Raw genomic sequence first — 16,730 nt, 5'->3', positions numbered from 1 at the left:
CAGGACTCGATCCCAGGATCCCAGGATCATGACCTGAGCTGACCTCAGTTGCTTAACCAACTGAGCCACACAGGCATCCCAAAATAGTGATATTATTAACAGTACCTACTTCACAGGATCATCAGGAGGATTAAATGAGATACCATATGTGAGCCCATCAGTACAGTGTTTGAAATATCATTATTTCATTTAGGGTATACGTAGGAAGTGCTTTACGAGCTATACTGATCATCTTTATTCTTATCAAGGGAACATATTGTAGTCAGGTGGGTGTGCTAGATGGGAAAGTGATTCACAGGCTCACATGCTCGCCTGAGAAAGGCAGGAGCCCAGACTTTCTCCAACTTCCCCTCCCCAACCCCTTCCAGAAGCCCTACAATATCTGGGTGTTGGAAAGCTGCTGTGCCCACTCTCCTGGACTCTGGCTAGGCTTCTACAGAAGAGAAAGCTCACATCAAGGGCTCTTCTCAGAAAGAGAACTGAGAAAGAAGCTTCCTCCCCTAACCCAAATGTCATGCTCAAGTAAAGTTCCAAGGTAGAGTAAACTGTCAAAGTACATCACACTATGTTCCTTAGTTATGTTCCACATAGAAAAAAAAAAGGTCCTCTAATGATTTTCCAAGATAGTAAGAGTGTCTTACACTTTATAGTCTTCTTCAGCCCTTAGTCTTTACTGGGAACACAGTAAGTACCCAATGACCCTTACTTGGTAATTTCCAAAATTCCTTTTTTGCCTTGCACTATCACAAATGTCTACAGCACAATTTATCTGCAGTGTTCAATTTTACTTGCAATCACCAAAAAAAAAGTGAAACAATTATCTGCAGTGAACTGGGAATTTTGGAACCCCAAGACAAACATAATGAACTAAAAGTCCTTAATGAAAATATGTGAACATATATTCAGTATGACACCCAACACCACACAAACTCTTCAGTCATAACTTATTCCTGAGTGTAGACTAAAATCTATCACCTCTAGGATATTGTACTTGAATACGTTTAGTGAATGTAGTGCTGTCCATATATCAGTTTCCACCCTACCAATGTACACACCTTTTCTGTGTGTGTGTGCGTGTGTGTACACACCTTTTAACTCATCAAAATCCTGGCACAAAATCCTACTTCTCAGCAAAAATTGAAGAGCAGTGAGCTGAAGACATGTCTCATGTTACCAAGAGTTCACTCATTTCATTAACTACCAGGAACTACTTACTACTACTACATGTGCAATATGTAATATTAAATGGCATTATCTAGACAGAGGTTTTACCTAAATATCCTCAGATGCCCTTGGGGTTAGAGTGGGGATAAGGAAGTGAAATGCTGTGCACAATTAAGGTTATGTACATTTTTCTAGAGAAGATATAAGTTTTCATTGGCTTCTAAAAGAGTACATGGCTCACCAAAGTTAAAAATCACAAACAGAAGTTTAAAAAATTTGAGAAAGCAAACTTTATTATTTGCTACATTTCTAAATTTGAGCAATTTCTAAATTTGGTCATCATGTGCACTGTCCAACTCTCCACCTCATATATTTACTTATTTCTCTGGTTCTAAAACTCCTTGGGAACTTCTATATTATTTTACACGGATATTTCAGAAAGCTCACCCAAGGGACGAATCAGTGAATTTTAATTTTATTCAATTCCTTTTTAGATAATATATGCTCAGGAGACAATACTTTTTAGAACTCAAGCTAACTGTTATAACTTAAAATAGAAGATGCCAGATTATAACACGCCTAGTTCTGAAAGTTTATAACTGGCATCATAGTCTCATCCACTTTGGAGACCCAATTCTTCAATAAGACTAAAGGAGTTTATAAAAAGTGGAGAATTTTTTAAAGTTCCATAGAGGATGTGATCTGACATTATATTTAAAAAACCACATGGGTCCACTAAGATAAGACAGCATGATTTGATCCTGCTGTCAGTTAATACCATCTCTAGACTTTCTCCAGTGGGCATCATCAGAGGTAGGGATTGACAACGTGGGTGTGAAGGTCAGGAGATCCCAAAAGGCTACTGATGTTGCTCTTGAAACAGCTGTCTACAGACAGAGGTGATAGTAGTTACCTTTCTTCGTTTGTGGTCTTCTTAAAAAAACTGAAAAAGGTAAGCTCCCATTTATGTGTTGCACAAAGGTATTTCCCAGCAAGGGCTATCCTTTCCTCCTTACCAACTTATCCTGTTTCCTCCTTAGAGAATCTAACCCATCATGCTCCTTTCTCAGAAAGATTCTTTCCATAATTCTGCTGAGAGACTGTGCTTCTCCTGACTCCCTTGGGCACAGCTGACTGGACCTAGCACAAACTCTGGATTCACGCTGGGCCAATGAGATTTTTGGTTCTCTTAATTTGAAATTGAAACCAAGCAACTCTAGGCAGTCCAGTTAAGCACTTGAACGGAGAACATGCTTTCCTTGAGTGGCCACTTTTTCATAAGCAGCATATAAAAACAGGCATCAAGAAAGAAAGTAGAGAGATAGGAGGCAAAAATAATGAGCAACTGACTTTGTCCTTTTATTCCTGATTATTTTCCAACTGTCTTTATTCCAACCCCCCAGGGACAGCTGACTGCCCTATCTACATTTAGGGCCTGAAAAGAACTCTTCTATGTTCCTAGTAAATCCCTTTCTTTTCCCCTTCAACATGTTTGAATGGGCCTCTGCTACCTGGAACTACATTTTCCCTTAAATTAAGTGGTGACTGAATCAATTATTTAAAAAAAAAAAATGAGCTGGATTCTCAAAGCAGACAAAGAAGAGGTTTCATAGGGGAAAGTTGCTGGGAGAAGAGGAAACCAGGAATGCTGGGACCCAAGAGGGCAAGATCTGACTTAGAGACACAAGATTGAGAACAATCCAAAGACAAATTCTGAATAGGTGTAACCATTCCCTGAGGTCAGACAGAAACCACCTGAAAAGGATGCCTAGAGCCCCAGTTGAGGGGAGTACTGGGTCAGGAAGCTGTCCAGGTACCTTTAAATTCCTGTAGAGAGAGGCAAGTTCAGGAAGAATTCTATCTAGATTAATGAGACCATCCTCACTGGATACAATAATCCGTAATAAAGAATTTCCCCATTCCGGAAGCCCTGCCCTTATGGATCCAGTGAATTTGTCAAAGTCATAACCACCTAAGCAGATCTGCCAGAACGTTAATGAGCATTCTGAGAGATGATCTCTCTCATTCTTCTGCCACCTGCAGTTTTAATTTTCCAGCCAGTCCCTGGAGTTGCTTCCTCCCATCCTTCTGGGTGGGTTTCCAAGACAGGAGTTTTCCTCCGGCATTCTCCTCTGCACATGTAATTGACAAGAATGCATTTGGTCTTTCCTGCTTCCCTCTCTCCTCTGTTGTTCTTGACAACATGCTCCCTTCCTTGTTCAGGCTTTCTGTTCTTCCTATATAACTCCTTGACAGCATTCTTAAGATATCATGAAGCAGTACATTCCTACTTCCACTCTATATTAGGGCTTCCATTTCCACACCAAATTCCCTGGTTTTCAAGCAAATCTGTTGTTTTTCTCATTAAGACAATAGAAAGAACACACTTCTGAAGCTAAAGCATACCCCAGAATCAAATTCCAGCTCTACCTAAGGGTGAGGCCTCTGGCAGGCCATTTAATCTCTCCGTCTTGTTTCTCATCTATAAAATGGGGGTGCCATGTTTTACAGGGCTGTTGAGCTCATGCACATGGAAAGCAACTACTAAATTCCTGATACATAGTAGGAGCTAAAAAATGCTTATTCTCTCTCCCTTTCCTTTCCAAGATCAGTATCAGACATAGTCAAAAAACACCATAAAAAGCCAGTAAAGGGGCACCTGGGTGGCTAAGTGTTAGGTTAAGCCTCTGCCTTCAGCTCAGGTCATGATCCCGGGGTCCTGGGATCGAGCCCCGCATTGGGCTCTCTGCTCAGTGGGAAGCCTGCTTCCTCCTCTCTCTCTCTCCGCCTGCCTCTCCGCTGACTTATGATCTCCCTCTCTCTGTCAAATAAATAAATAAAATTAAAAAAAAAAAAAGGCCAGTAAAGTTATAAAGAAATGATGGTTTAAAAAATAGGTTTCAGGGTGCCTGAGTGGCTCAGTCAGTTGAAGTGTCTGACTCTTGATTTCAGCTCAGGTCATGAACTCGCAGTTGTGAGATCGAGCCCTGTGTCGGGCTCTGTACTGGGTGTGGAGTCTGCTTAAGATTCTCTATCTCTGGGGCGCCTGGGTGGCTCAGTGGGTTAAAGCCTCTGCCTTCAGCTCAGGTCATGATCCCAGAGTCCTGGGATCGAGCCCCGCATCGGGCTCTCTGCTCAGCAGGGAGCCTGCTTCCCTTCCTCTCTCTGTCTGCCTCTCCGCCTACTTGTGATCTCTGTCTGTCAAATAAATAAACAAAATCTTTAAAAAAAAAAAAAGATTCTCTATCTCTCCTTCTGCCCCTCCCACCTTCTCTCTCTCTCTCTCTCTTTAAAAAAAAAAAGTTCATTTCCTTAAAGAGTTGTCTATTTCCTTAAAAGATTAATCTCTATTTACCAAATATCCACCTCCAAAAGAATCAAGGTATTTGAAGATTCATGGTTACTAGTCCAGGTCATTAGTTTTTAAAAAAAGAAAAAAAAAAGACATCATTTACAATTAATTCTTTCCCACACAATGTTGAATCAGGTTTTACCTTTTATATGAATATTTTTGCATAAATACATACATTTTGATCATCACTCCACAAGTGAAAGAATTGAGTGTAGGCAAGGTATTAAGAAAAATGAAGATACAGTAATCACCCAATTAACTCAGGGTTTCTCATCATTGTAGGTATTGACATTCTTGGCCAGATAATGTAGAGCTCAATTCTATGCACTTTGGGCTGTTTAGCAACATCCCTAGCCTCTACCCACTGGATGTCACCCCTTCCAGTAGTGACAACGAAAAATGTCTCCAGACATTGCCAAAATGTCCCTTGGGAGGCAAATTGCCCTCACGTGAGAACAGGTAAGTTAACTTAAGCAGTGTACATAGGCAAACCAGACAGTACAAGCCCAGCCATTGGTTTATAAGACAGGAAGTAGCTGTACTTTTTCTCTCCAGAATGTTCCCACTGAAAACAAAATCGCTGCACATCACTTCCAAGATATAAACAAATGCTGGCTTCACAGAGAAACAGAAGAAATTGCACGTGCCAGATTTCTGTTTGTCGAGCTGCCCTAGCTCTTGGCTACATGCCCACACTCTGCCTAAAACCTACTTCCCAAACTTTTGAAAATGCTTTCCACAGCTTTCAGAATCTGACCTTTAGAGCAGCTGTGTGAGTGCGTGTGTGTGTGTGTGCGCGCACGTGCATGTATGAAATAGATTTACAATTTTCTATATTCCTGCAAAGCCAAAACCACTTATTGAGTCCAAATGCCAACTGGGGGTGGTGGGAATTTGCACACAGATGTCAGTGGACTCCTAAACAGCAACACAAGAGCTCCACCTGCAACTAATTATAGAAACTGAAATTGCACTCTGGCCAGAGGAGGCTAGGTTCAGAACCTACCCCATCTGCTTTGGCCAATAAAATCACTCTGTTACTTTTCTCCTGTCAACATAGACTTGCTTCTTAAAATCCTCTGAGGATGTTGTCTGTAGGGAATTTTATTAGGCAGGGAATTTTTTGAGGGTGACCGCTCCCTCTGCCTTCTCCCCCTAGAGCTTGGTTTCAAAAAGTGCCTTGGCACAAGTGAGACTAAAATAATCTATCCATTGAAATATTCCAAAATGTTTTCTTTAGTTCCTGGTGTGCCGTTTCTACCCCTTCGCCAAAATAAAATGATCCAGAGAGAAAATGGAAGATGGAAGTTATTTAGTTCTCCCAAGGTCCAGCATACAGGAATGTTTATATTCCTCCCCCCATTAGCCACATCTTTCATAAAATAAAACCTGGGAATAAAAATCTGTAAGGCTACTAATGCAGTGCACATGGCTGATCCTAGGGCTGACTGCAAGAGATTATGGAGGCAAAACAGCTGACATCTGTGACAAAGATGTGTGTAGCTCACTTCAAATCATTCTCCTACATTCTAGCAAACAAAGAAATCAACTGTTGGCTCTGTGCCATCTCATCTATCTTCAGAACCAAAGGAAGTTTTCACCTACCCAGGAAAGCCATTTAAAATTGTGGTTTCAGTCTAAGTAGGTCATTGCCTAAGTATGGACCAAAGTTTTTCCACCTTTCGGGAAAGATAGACAAAAGCTACAGTTCTCTGAAGAGCTGAAGACTATTTCAAGATGAGGAAGGTGAACTTTTGTTGTTGTTGTCCTTGTAAAATTCAGGACATGTCCTTCCAAAATTCAAGTTATGCTGTGGTGCTAAACTGGTTTAGATTATGCAGTTCTAAATCTGTGTGCCTATGCAACATTGGGGAAGGCATACATAAACACTCATACTTTAAATCAGAGTGAAAATGAAAAAAAAGTTATATACCTATACGACATTGACTTCTTAATTTCTCAGGTCTCTTTTTCTTAAAGATTTACCTATTTACTTGAGAGAGAGAGAGAGAACACACAGTGTGGGAGGGGCAGAGGAAGGAGGGAGAGAATCTCAAGTAGACTCCCCACTGAGTAAGAAAACCGACACAGGGCTTGGTCCCATGACCCTGAGATCATGACTTGAGCAGAAATCAAGAGGCAGACTTAACCGACTGAGTCACTCAGGCACCCCTCAGTCTCTTAATATAACTTATGAACCCTTAAGATATTTGAAGAAAGAAGATAACTAAGGACAACTCAAGTCAGTGCAATAAACGTCTGTTTTTTCCCTACAGCATCCCTTTGTCCTTCATCTCAGTTCCTGTAAAGAACCTCCCCTCTCCCAATGCCTGAAATCTAAAGGGCTCACCAGTCACAGTAACCCCTTCTCACATACCTATCCCTTGCCCCAGCTGTACACACTCACCAAGTCCTGGAGGCAGGATATGACTAAGGTGAGACCAAAGTCCTGCAAATTTTCCAAATGGGAAGTAAAGACATAGGGATCCCTAACCCTTCACTTATGACCCTGGGGTACAGGCAGCCAAGACCACCCACCACATGAAAGACAAAAATGAGGCTTACACGTAGATGGAGGCAGATATCAAGAACCAGATATGAACAATAGTGAGAGACAAAATCCTGCTACAGTTTGAGGCACTGGATCTACTCAACCCCAAGTTCCACATCCAAGCCTTCCTGCAATTTCATTACAGGAACTAATAAGTCTCCATTTTTCATCTATATAGGTTTTTTTTTTAAGATTTTGTTTATTTATTTGACAGAGAGAGAGATCGCAAGTAGGCAGAGAGGCAGGCAGACAGAGAGGGGGAAGCAGGCTTCCTGCTGAGCAGAGAGCCCGATGTGGGACTCGATCTCAGGACCCCAGCATCATGACCTGAACCAAAGGCAGAGGCTTAACCCACTGAGCCATCCAGGCACCCCACATGTATATAGGCTTAAAAACTTTTCTGTCACTACTTTGGAGTGTTGTCCAATACTATTAGTAAGTAGGTTTTTTCATTCTAATGTATAAGGTCCTTTAAGATCCCATTTCACTCCACTGAAATGCACCTATTTTTCTGGTTATCATGACTTATAATTATTATGAAAAATATTATCAATTAATAATTTTTTATTTTATCAGTTAGGAAGGTATTGAGCTGCCCAACCAACAGTGATTTAAACCACTAGTGGTTATTTTCTCATATGACTAGAGGGCTAGAGGCCAGCCCCTGTGGGTGCTGCTGCAAGTGCTCAGTGAAGGTAGGACATAGTCTCTGTGCTTGGCATGGCCTTTCTTTCATGGTTACTACACAGCTGTCACAGCCCCAGGCAACAAATCAACACTTAAGAAGAAGGGGGAAGGAACATTGCTGGTGACATTTACAAAAAAAGCTTTCCCAGAATCTCCCACTTGGGTTTCACTGGCCAGTTACATGAGGCAGAAAGGGAGAAGCCTGATGCTGAGCCATTAAATAGGCATCACGAGGGCACTCTGGAAGGCCCAGCCACTGAAGGACTGTGGAACTGGTTACAATGAAAGTGCCATCTGCCTTCACAGGTTTCAAACTTTAATATCTTGCTTCTAGAGCTACTCCTGAAGCAGTCTTTCCAAAGTATGGCCTTTATTTGCTTAAAACATATTTATAGTTTATGACAAATAAGATGATTAAAAATATATACTAAACTGTGTGTGTGTGTGTGTGTGTGTATAAAATAACATCCATATGTTAACCTATATAACTATATATATATGAGACTTGGAAGGGAGTACATTCCCCTGACCCCCATCACTTTGGGCTTGGCCATGTAACATGCTTTGGGCAATATGTGAGTTGACCTGATATAAGCAGAGGCTTTAAAAGTGTCTGTGTGGTTTGGTTGGACTCTTGGCATCTATGATCCATCATAAGAGGAATTACTGAGTAGATTCTGTCCCAAGGAGAATGTGGACACATGTAGAACATATTTGAAGCCAACTTTCAACCTCCAGCCTGGTGTCAAAAGTCCAGCCCTGCCCAACTAAGTTGCACCCAACCTGCAGATACATGAGGGAGAGGTAAATGCTTATCTTTTCAAGCCAATTAGGTTTTGGAACGGCTTGTTACACAGCATTACTACAGCAACAGCTGCTCAATATGTAGATGCTCGGTTTAAGATAAAGTTTCATGGTCTTTGCTGTGGTTAAGCAAACTTAATAGATTTTTTTTTTCCTTTTTTAAAAAAATTTATTTTGGAGGGGTGGGGCAGAGAAAGAATCTCAAGCAGACTCTCCACTGAGCATGCAGCCTGACGCGTGGTTCAATCTCACGACCCTAAGATTAGGATGTGAGCCAAAATCAAGAGTCAGATGCTCAACTGCTCAACCAACTGAGCCACCCAAGTGTCCCCTTAATAATCATTTTTTTAGGGGCGCCTGGGTGGCTCAGTGGGTTAAGCCTCTGCCTTCAGCTCAGGTCCTATCTCAGGGTTCTGGGATCGAGCCCCACATCAGGCTCTCTGCTCAGCCGGGAGCCTGCTTCCTCCTCTCTCTCTCTGCCTGCCTCTCTGCCTACTTGTGATCTCTCTCTCTCTCTCTCTCTCTGTGTCAAATAAATAAATAAAATCTTTTTTAAAAAATAATAATCATTTTTTTAACTGCAAGAGTTAGAGCATTTCATTTTACATGCTGATATATTGTATGTGTTTGTTAGGGCTGCCATAACAAAGAATCACGAACCAGGTGGCTTAAATAACAGAAATTTATTGCCTCATAGTTCTAGAGGCTAGAAGATCCAGATCAAGGTATCACTGGAGTTGCTTCCTTCTGAGGACTGTGAGGGAAGAATCCAGGCCTCTTTCCTTGGATGGTAGATAGCCATCTTCTCCCTGTCTCTTCACATGGTCTTCCCTCTGTTCATGTTTATGTCTGTGTCCAAATTTTCCCTTTTGGTAAGGACATCAGACATATTGGGTTAGTGCCCACCCAAATGACCTCATTTTAACTTGATTACCTCTCAAAAGGCCTTATCTCCAAATAAAATCACATTCTGAGTTACAGGGGATTAAGATTCTAACATATCATTTAGGGGGGAATATAATTCAACCCATAATATTATGCAATATGGATTTCCAGGATAGGAGTATCTAGTATGTCATGTCTCAAGTTTATTTGACTGGGAAATCCCCTCTAGAAAGTATTGTTTCCCTGGAAAAACTTTGGAAAAGTGGCTTTGATGGATCCATGGATCTCAGATTCAGAGTAGCAGGAGGAATGGAGTCTGAAAGAAGGCACAGGGATAAAACAGGTCTATCTGAACAGTGAATATATTTAAGTCCCATCAACAGACTGGATGGACCTGGACACTGCAAGGCCGAGTCCTTGATTTCACAAACACCCAGTACTCAAGGGGACTGCAGCTGCATTTAACTGTTAGTGGATGCCCCCTTCACAGTGCAGCTACCTCGCCATCTTCCCAACAGGAAACAGAATGAATTCTACCACCTTCTTCCAACTGGCACAGCTCTTCATATCTGGACACTCCCAGTGACAGCAGTATTTTAGAACAGAGTTTAATGACCCCTGTTGAAATGGCCCTAGAGTTAATCAAATAAAACAAAAAACAATGATAAAAGAAACATGGAAACGTGACCTATCTCGACCTGTTCAAGTTATAGGCTCAGAATGAGAACCAAAAAAATCATACGCTGAAACTAGCTAAAAAAACTCCTCAAAACCCCAATATTACTATTGATTTAGAGTAGATTATTTCCTATTGTGTTAAGCCAGAAATAGAAATGATCACATAACCATTGCTTCAAAGCCATAAAACTCCCCAGGCAGGTTTACTTACACTTCTTAGGTTACGTTTCCCAGTGACCTTGTCCCACTTCTTCGTGCACAAGACGGGTAAATATTAGATCGAGTACAATCTCCCAGCGTGTGATCTATTTATATTCAAGCAGATCCTTGGCTAGCCATGCACAAGTTAGGAAAATGTCTCAAAACTGCTTAATACACATCTAATTTAGAAAAAGTAATCTATTAGAAATATAAAGTTAATAACTACCAAAAAAAATCCAGGAATATGAAAAGTCAATAACTTATACACATCAAACTGCAAGACGGAAGTCCTTATGAACTTTCTGAAAATTTCTTCTCTATCATGTTTTCCCTCTCTGATCTCTATCATGCAGGTAAATAGAATGAAGGGGTAAAGAAAAGACAATTGTATAAACTTTAGGAGAAAATTAGGTCACTTAACTTTCCAGGAGTTGCATTCTCCTGCCCTCAACATCCACCCCAACTCCACAGGCCATTACAAATAATAAGAGGGCTGCCTCAAGTGGCAGCCAAACATCCACTCCAAATCTTTTCTTCTCACCTCTCCCCAAATCAGTCTACAGGGGTGACATTGAGAGCAGAGGCTATGGGTTCACACCATTTCAAAGAATTAGCCGTCATAATACTCCACCACCCTCTTCCTCCATTCAAGAAAGTACATCATGGGGACGCCTGGGTGGCTCAGTTGGTTAAGCAGCTGCCTTCGGCTCGGGTCATGATCCCAGGGTCTTGGGATCGAGTCCCACATCGGGCTCCTTGCTCAGCGGGGAGCCTGCTTCTCCCTCTGCCTCTGCCTGCCTCTCTGTGTGCCTGTGCTCACTCTCTCTGACAAATGAATAAATAAAAATCTTAAAAAAAAAAAAAGAAACATATAAAAAAAAAAAAAGAAAGTACATCATGAAGCAAAAAGCACAAGTGATAACATAAGGGTAACTGCATCCATGCACTCCAGTGATTCCAAATGCCAATACTACAACTCTTAGTGGTCCCAAATTTATATCTATTCATGCAGATCTATGTGGCTGAGAAGTAGCACGTTGGAGAGAGTCTAGGAGAGAGAAGTAAGGAGTCTGGATAGGCGTCTGGGGTGGAATATCCATCCAGGAACCTGAGTATCTACCCTTTGCCTGTATGATATTTGGTCACAGCTCCCTACCCAATTGCCCCCAAGGTTGCCAATGTCCTGCCCTTCCTATAACACAGGAAGGGTTCAACATCCTCTCTTGGATCTGGAGTTGGGTTCACCTCCCCTGGACAGAATCACTAGAACTTCAAAACATAGTGCAAAAGAACTGATGAGTGGTTTCTCTCTTCAACACTGCACATAAGAGTGAAAGGTCTGTATTAGTGACCATTAAGTACACAGAAGCATGAATCTCATACACAAGAGCACTTGAGCTTCCTGACCTCTACCCTGTGATGGACCAGCTTCCCATTTGTATTCACGTAGTATAGTTCAAATTGTTTTAGATCACCTGAATTTATGCTAGCAAACTTCTAATTATCCAAATAGACACTGGTTGAACTACATTTGTAAATGCAGTCTTTGGTTGTTGTGCATAAGAAACCACAGTCAAATGTTCCCCATCTGCTTTACATTTTTTTCCTTCATATAGAAAAACTTTCCATGATTTTTTCCTCTAAAGGGAAATTACAGTCAGTAATGGTAAATGGTCAAAATTCTAAACAGCACAAAAAAACACTTCTGGGAAAATGAAATAAATTCCTAATTAAGAATAAAAATCCCCCCCCCCAAAAAAAAGAATAAAATTCCCCAGGGATGCCTGGGTGGCTCAGTTGGTTAAGCTGCTGTGTTCGACTCAGGTCATGGTCCCAGGGATCCCAGGGACTCCCATCAAGGAGTCCCGCATTGAGCTCCTTGCTCAGCAGGGACCCTGCTTCTCTCTCTGCCTCTGCCTGCTGCTCTGTCTGTTTGTGTTTTCCACCCCCGCTCTGACAAATAAATAAATAAATAAAATCTTTAAAAAAAAAAAAAAAGAATAAAAATCCCAGGGCGCCTGGGTGGCTCAGTGGGTTAAGCCTCTGCCTTCGGCTCAGGTCAGGATCTCAGGGTCCTGGGATCCAGCCCCGTATCGGGCTCTCTGCTCGGCAGGGAGCCTGCATCCCCCCCTCTCTCTGCCTGCCTCTCTGCATACTTGTGACCGGTGTCTGCCAAATAAATAAATAAAATCTTAAAAAAAAAAAAAAAGAATAAAAATCCCAGTTAAACTAAATCACATTCTTAGTCACTCTATCCGAACAAGTCATTTTTTTTCATCTGACATATATGATCTTCCCATTAAACTAAGTTATAGTGCTCGCTTTGGCAGCACATATAATAAACTAAGATTACAGTCAGAGTTCAGTGTTCCTGTAAGGAGTTAGTGAACTTAAGTTAAGTCCTAGACATTTCCATGAACTAGACGAAAGCCTTGAAGACCAGCTCTCATTAACTAGCTGTGTGAACTTAGGCAAGCTGCTTATTCTCTCTACATTTATTTTTCATCTGTAGAACAAGAAAAAGTCTAGCACCTACTCAAGGTGACTAATGCAAACAGTAAATAACCTAATGTACACAAAGCTCCAAGAACAATGCTTGGCACATAGTAAGCCCCCAACAGAGGTCTACTGGTAGCAGTAGTAGTAATAATAGAAACAGCAGCAACAGCAGGAGTCTAGATTGTTCCCCAAGCTTTATTTCATCTAGCTCCACTTTTGGACGAACACCAAAACCCCACTGGTAGAAATTTCTAGATGTCCTTCGTATCTTACTCTCCTCCCTGGAAAGAAGAGAGGACTATACTATAACTCCCAATCCCTTGCAACTGGGTCACTTCCAGCCCAAGGAACTGAGGAGCCAATGTGCCATCTCCACACACCCTCTTCCTCTGGTATGACAACTCCTGAAGCCATGTGCCAAGATGCAGAAAGCTTGAATCCTGAGTCACTGCCTGGAGGAGGGCTGCCCTGGAGTCACCTGACCTACTTCATATTTCCAGTGAATAAGAAGAAATCTTGATGTGTTAAGCCACTGAGATTTGATTGCTGCAGAAGGATCTACCCTATCCTGACCAATAGGTACTCATATACTCCTAAAACAGATCCTGACATAATTCCTACAGGAGAAGGAGAAGTGCTTCAATTTTAAAAAAATAATTTGCTTTTTGTCAATCTTTATATTCTTTACTTTGTAATACTACCTCATACTGCAAGTAAATTGACTTTTCAAACTCTCCATGCTGCTTCCTCCTTTTGCATTTTTAGCCTAAAAAAGAAAATGATTACATTTTAATTATATTTAATAGAAAGATTAACACTGGAGCTTTTACTGGATCATATGTCACATGATCATAGGGCACCCATAGTACCTAAGGTAGCCTATGATCATAGGGGTACTAGGAAGGGATACTAGGAACCCCCTCAAGTATTCACTTGGGACAGTTAAGTAGGATTATGGATATTTAAACTAAACTAACTCTTACAAAATAGACAAGGGGTTTAAAATGCTTTTACAACAGCATGAAGGTTTTGTGTGCCATTAAAATGTACTTCAATATGTCATTTATTTTGTTTTGTCAACAACTTCCATACATATTTAATTCTGTGTGAATGTCGGAAAAGACACATAATATATTGGCAAAATAGCACATCATGTAATTTATAAGTAAACATACATGTGTAAGTGAGAGTCTGTGCTCAAGAAAAAATTTAAGGATAGCAACATAAGATAAAAGTAATTTTTGAGCTGACAGTTTAAAGAATGGCTTTCAAACTTCTTTATCATTACTTGCATGATTCCTAAATAGCTGTAACCATTTTTCCAAAACAGCTAAATAAGAAAACCAGTACAGAATTAGGGAAATACACATAGCAGTGACAGGTTCATAAGGACATCACGAACCAGCAAAGTCAGGGTGAAAAAGCAGAAATGATAGTAAAGAGCATTAATTTGATTTAGGACTGAAGAACAAAACTTTCTGTTCCAACTAAAAATCACACTTTCACATCTGAAAACCAGCAAAGACTCTGTCAGATAGTCAAAAGGATAAGGTGATTGCTTTCTACACATAGAAGAGAATGAAGAACAGATTCTCACAAAGATCAGTAATGCTTCTAAAGATACTTGGACTCCAAGGGGTGGTATCCAGGGCAACAGAAAGGAGGGCCAGCAGATAACCCCAAGAAAGGCAGAGAGCTTCATGAGGCCAACATCAAGACCAATTATCAAAAAATCACAAGGTCAGCCAAGTTAGAATTATCTCAAATTTCTACAGAAAGTTAAATGATACCTGGAAATTTTTCCACCAAATGCCACAGCACTCTACTCCCCAACTCCTAGCACTTATCTCACTACTCATAAGAGGTGAAGCTGGGATTTAAACCCAGGAATGTCAGACTCCAAAGCCCTTATGAAAACAGGAGCAGATAAATGAGCCCCATAGAATAGGTAGGATTTGGAAATGGAGACTAGTCAACTACAAAAGGGAAAAGGAAGGGAGAGGAGGTGCTGAGAAGGCTACCAGAGAAAGGGAACAGAAAAAGCAAAGAACTGAAGGGGTAAAACCCTGAGTAAGTGCAGGAATCACCAAGTGGGAGTGCAGGCAACACAGGAGATGCATAGGGAGGAGGTATGAGATAAGGCTGGAAAGCCTGGCTCAGGCCTTCCAAATGAAGGTGCTGTTGGCTCAGCCAAAATGGCAGAATTCACTCTGAAGCCAATAAGTAATTATTGAGGGCTGTAAAGCAGAGCAATTTTATAACTGCAAGTAGACACGGGGAAAACTAATCTTGCTATAACATAGAAGATAGATCAAAGAGTAAGAAGGTGTCTTGCACATAGTACATGCTTATTTAATATGAATGGATAAAGGAAAGGCCAGGTTACAAATTTTTGTGTTTCTCCAACCTGGTATCAAACCCATTCCACCCAGTGTTACTTAATATTATTTGGTTTGCTGTTTAGAGAATAAACTCCACTCATTCTAGAAAGAAATAAAGTTGCTCTCACTTCAAAAATAAATCAATTCACCAGTCAAATGTGGTTCTTTAAATGTTGCTGTTAAAGTGTCTACTCTTGTAAAAATTAACATTTTCCTCTTCGATGCAGAGGGAAGTACATCTGAGTTGCTGTTGTTACTGCTGAAAAAGAAAAAAAAAATAACCAAGTATAAAAGTTAGGCAATAAAGAATGATTCCCCCTCTTCTGCAACAGTGTGAAAAAGTTAATGGAAAATAAGATCAGAAGTTATAATGTCATATTGCTTATATGACCTTTTGTATTTTGTAGTCTCTAAGTCAAACACATCCTAAACCATAGCTTTCTTGATGATGCTGAACTTTCTTCCGCATAGGTCGTGGTGCCATCTGCAAAGCATCAACTACTCAGTGAAAAGCCAAGGCTGAAAAACACAGAGATGAGTCATAACCTACCTGATTTTCTTCATGGGACACCCTCATCTGTTCCTTGAGAACGGACATTCGGGCTGCCTCTTCTTTCCTCAAGACTCTCTCCTTTTTGAGCTCAGGACTCCAGAAGGTCTTGATACTGTTCATGGAAGATCCTAACTTGCTGTCTTTGATGTCTAGTTCTTTCCGGAGGAGGTCATTCTCTCTCTGAAGTTCCTTGAGCTGAGCTTGAAGGTCTAACATTGTGCTATCCCTTACCTGCCTCAACATGGAAGGGACCTGATGGTGGTGATGATGGGATGAGCTAGTCAGACCACCATGTTGATCCGTGTATGAAAGAACATCTGTGTGGGAAAGTCCAGCAGAAGCAATATTGGGACTACTCCCCATGGCTGTGACTCGGCCTCCATATACAGCTCGATTTGTGGCCCTTCCCAGAGTCATGGTGCCCTTTGGGTAAGTTGTCGAAGCCACCCCTTCATGATCACTCAGGTACATAGGTCCAGACGTAGCATAGGCTGCATTAAGGGACTGGATGTTCTCCATGGACAGTGTCTTGCCTGTTCCTCCACCTCCCCCACTGCTTGTTCTTCTGTGGCCCAAACGAGGAGATCTTGGCAAACGAGGAGATCTGGAAGGACTGCCTTCCAGATTGGTGATTGTTCTTGCACTTCCATACATTTTTCTTCTATTATGAGGTGCTACTGAAGAGAAGGAATGTTATACTAAGTTGGGGGTTAAGCCAGTATTTCCACTATTGGCCAGAATTTTCAACGCATTCTTTTCACAGTCTGTTCCAGAAAATGACTCCAGAGGATCTGATTTTCTGTTGCAGAAAAAAAAATAATCAAAAACAAACTTCTTTAGAACTCTGACTATATTATATTTTTTTAAATATATTGATAGGTCAATTGTGATAATGACAGATACAAGAACAATAGATAGTCACACCCATATTCATTTTTTAAGTATCCCCAAACTTTACTTACTACATGTAAACAT

General features: G+C 41.0%; 1 protein-coding gene across 1 annotated transcript in view; it reads right to left on the bottom strand.

Annotated features, from left to right (window-relative positions):
- The window catches only part of ERC2 (ELKS/RAB6-interacting/CAST family member 2), a gene marked incomplete at both ends in the record, with an annotated part of 911,416 nt that extends 895,007 nt beyond the window's left edge, over nt 1–16,409 (bottom strand). Inside the window, one exon of the mRNA XM_080828630.1 lies at nt 15,753–16,409. Coding sequence (XP_080684756.1) covers nt 15,753–16,409 — 657 coding nt within the window. The remainder of the gene's footprint in view (nt 1–15,752) is intronic.
- Between the last annotated feature and the right edge of the window lie 321 nt (nt 16,410–16,730).

Source organism: Martes martes (genome assembly GCF_963455335.1).
Source record: "Martes martes genome assembly, chromosome: 1".
NCBI classification, from domain to species: Eukaryota; Metazoa; Chordata; class Mammalia; order Carnivora; family Mustelidae; genus Martes; species Martes martes.
The sequence above is the reverse complement of the archived record's forward strand: the minus strand, read 5'-3'. Positions and strand labels throughout refer to the sequence as shown.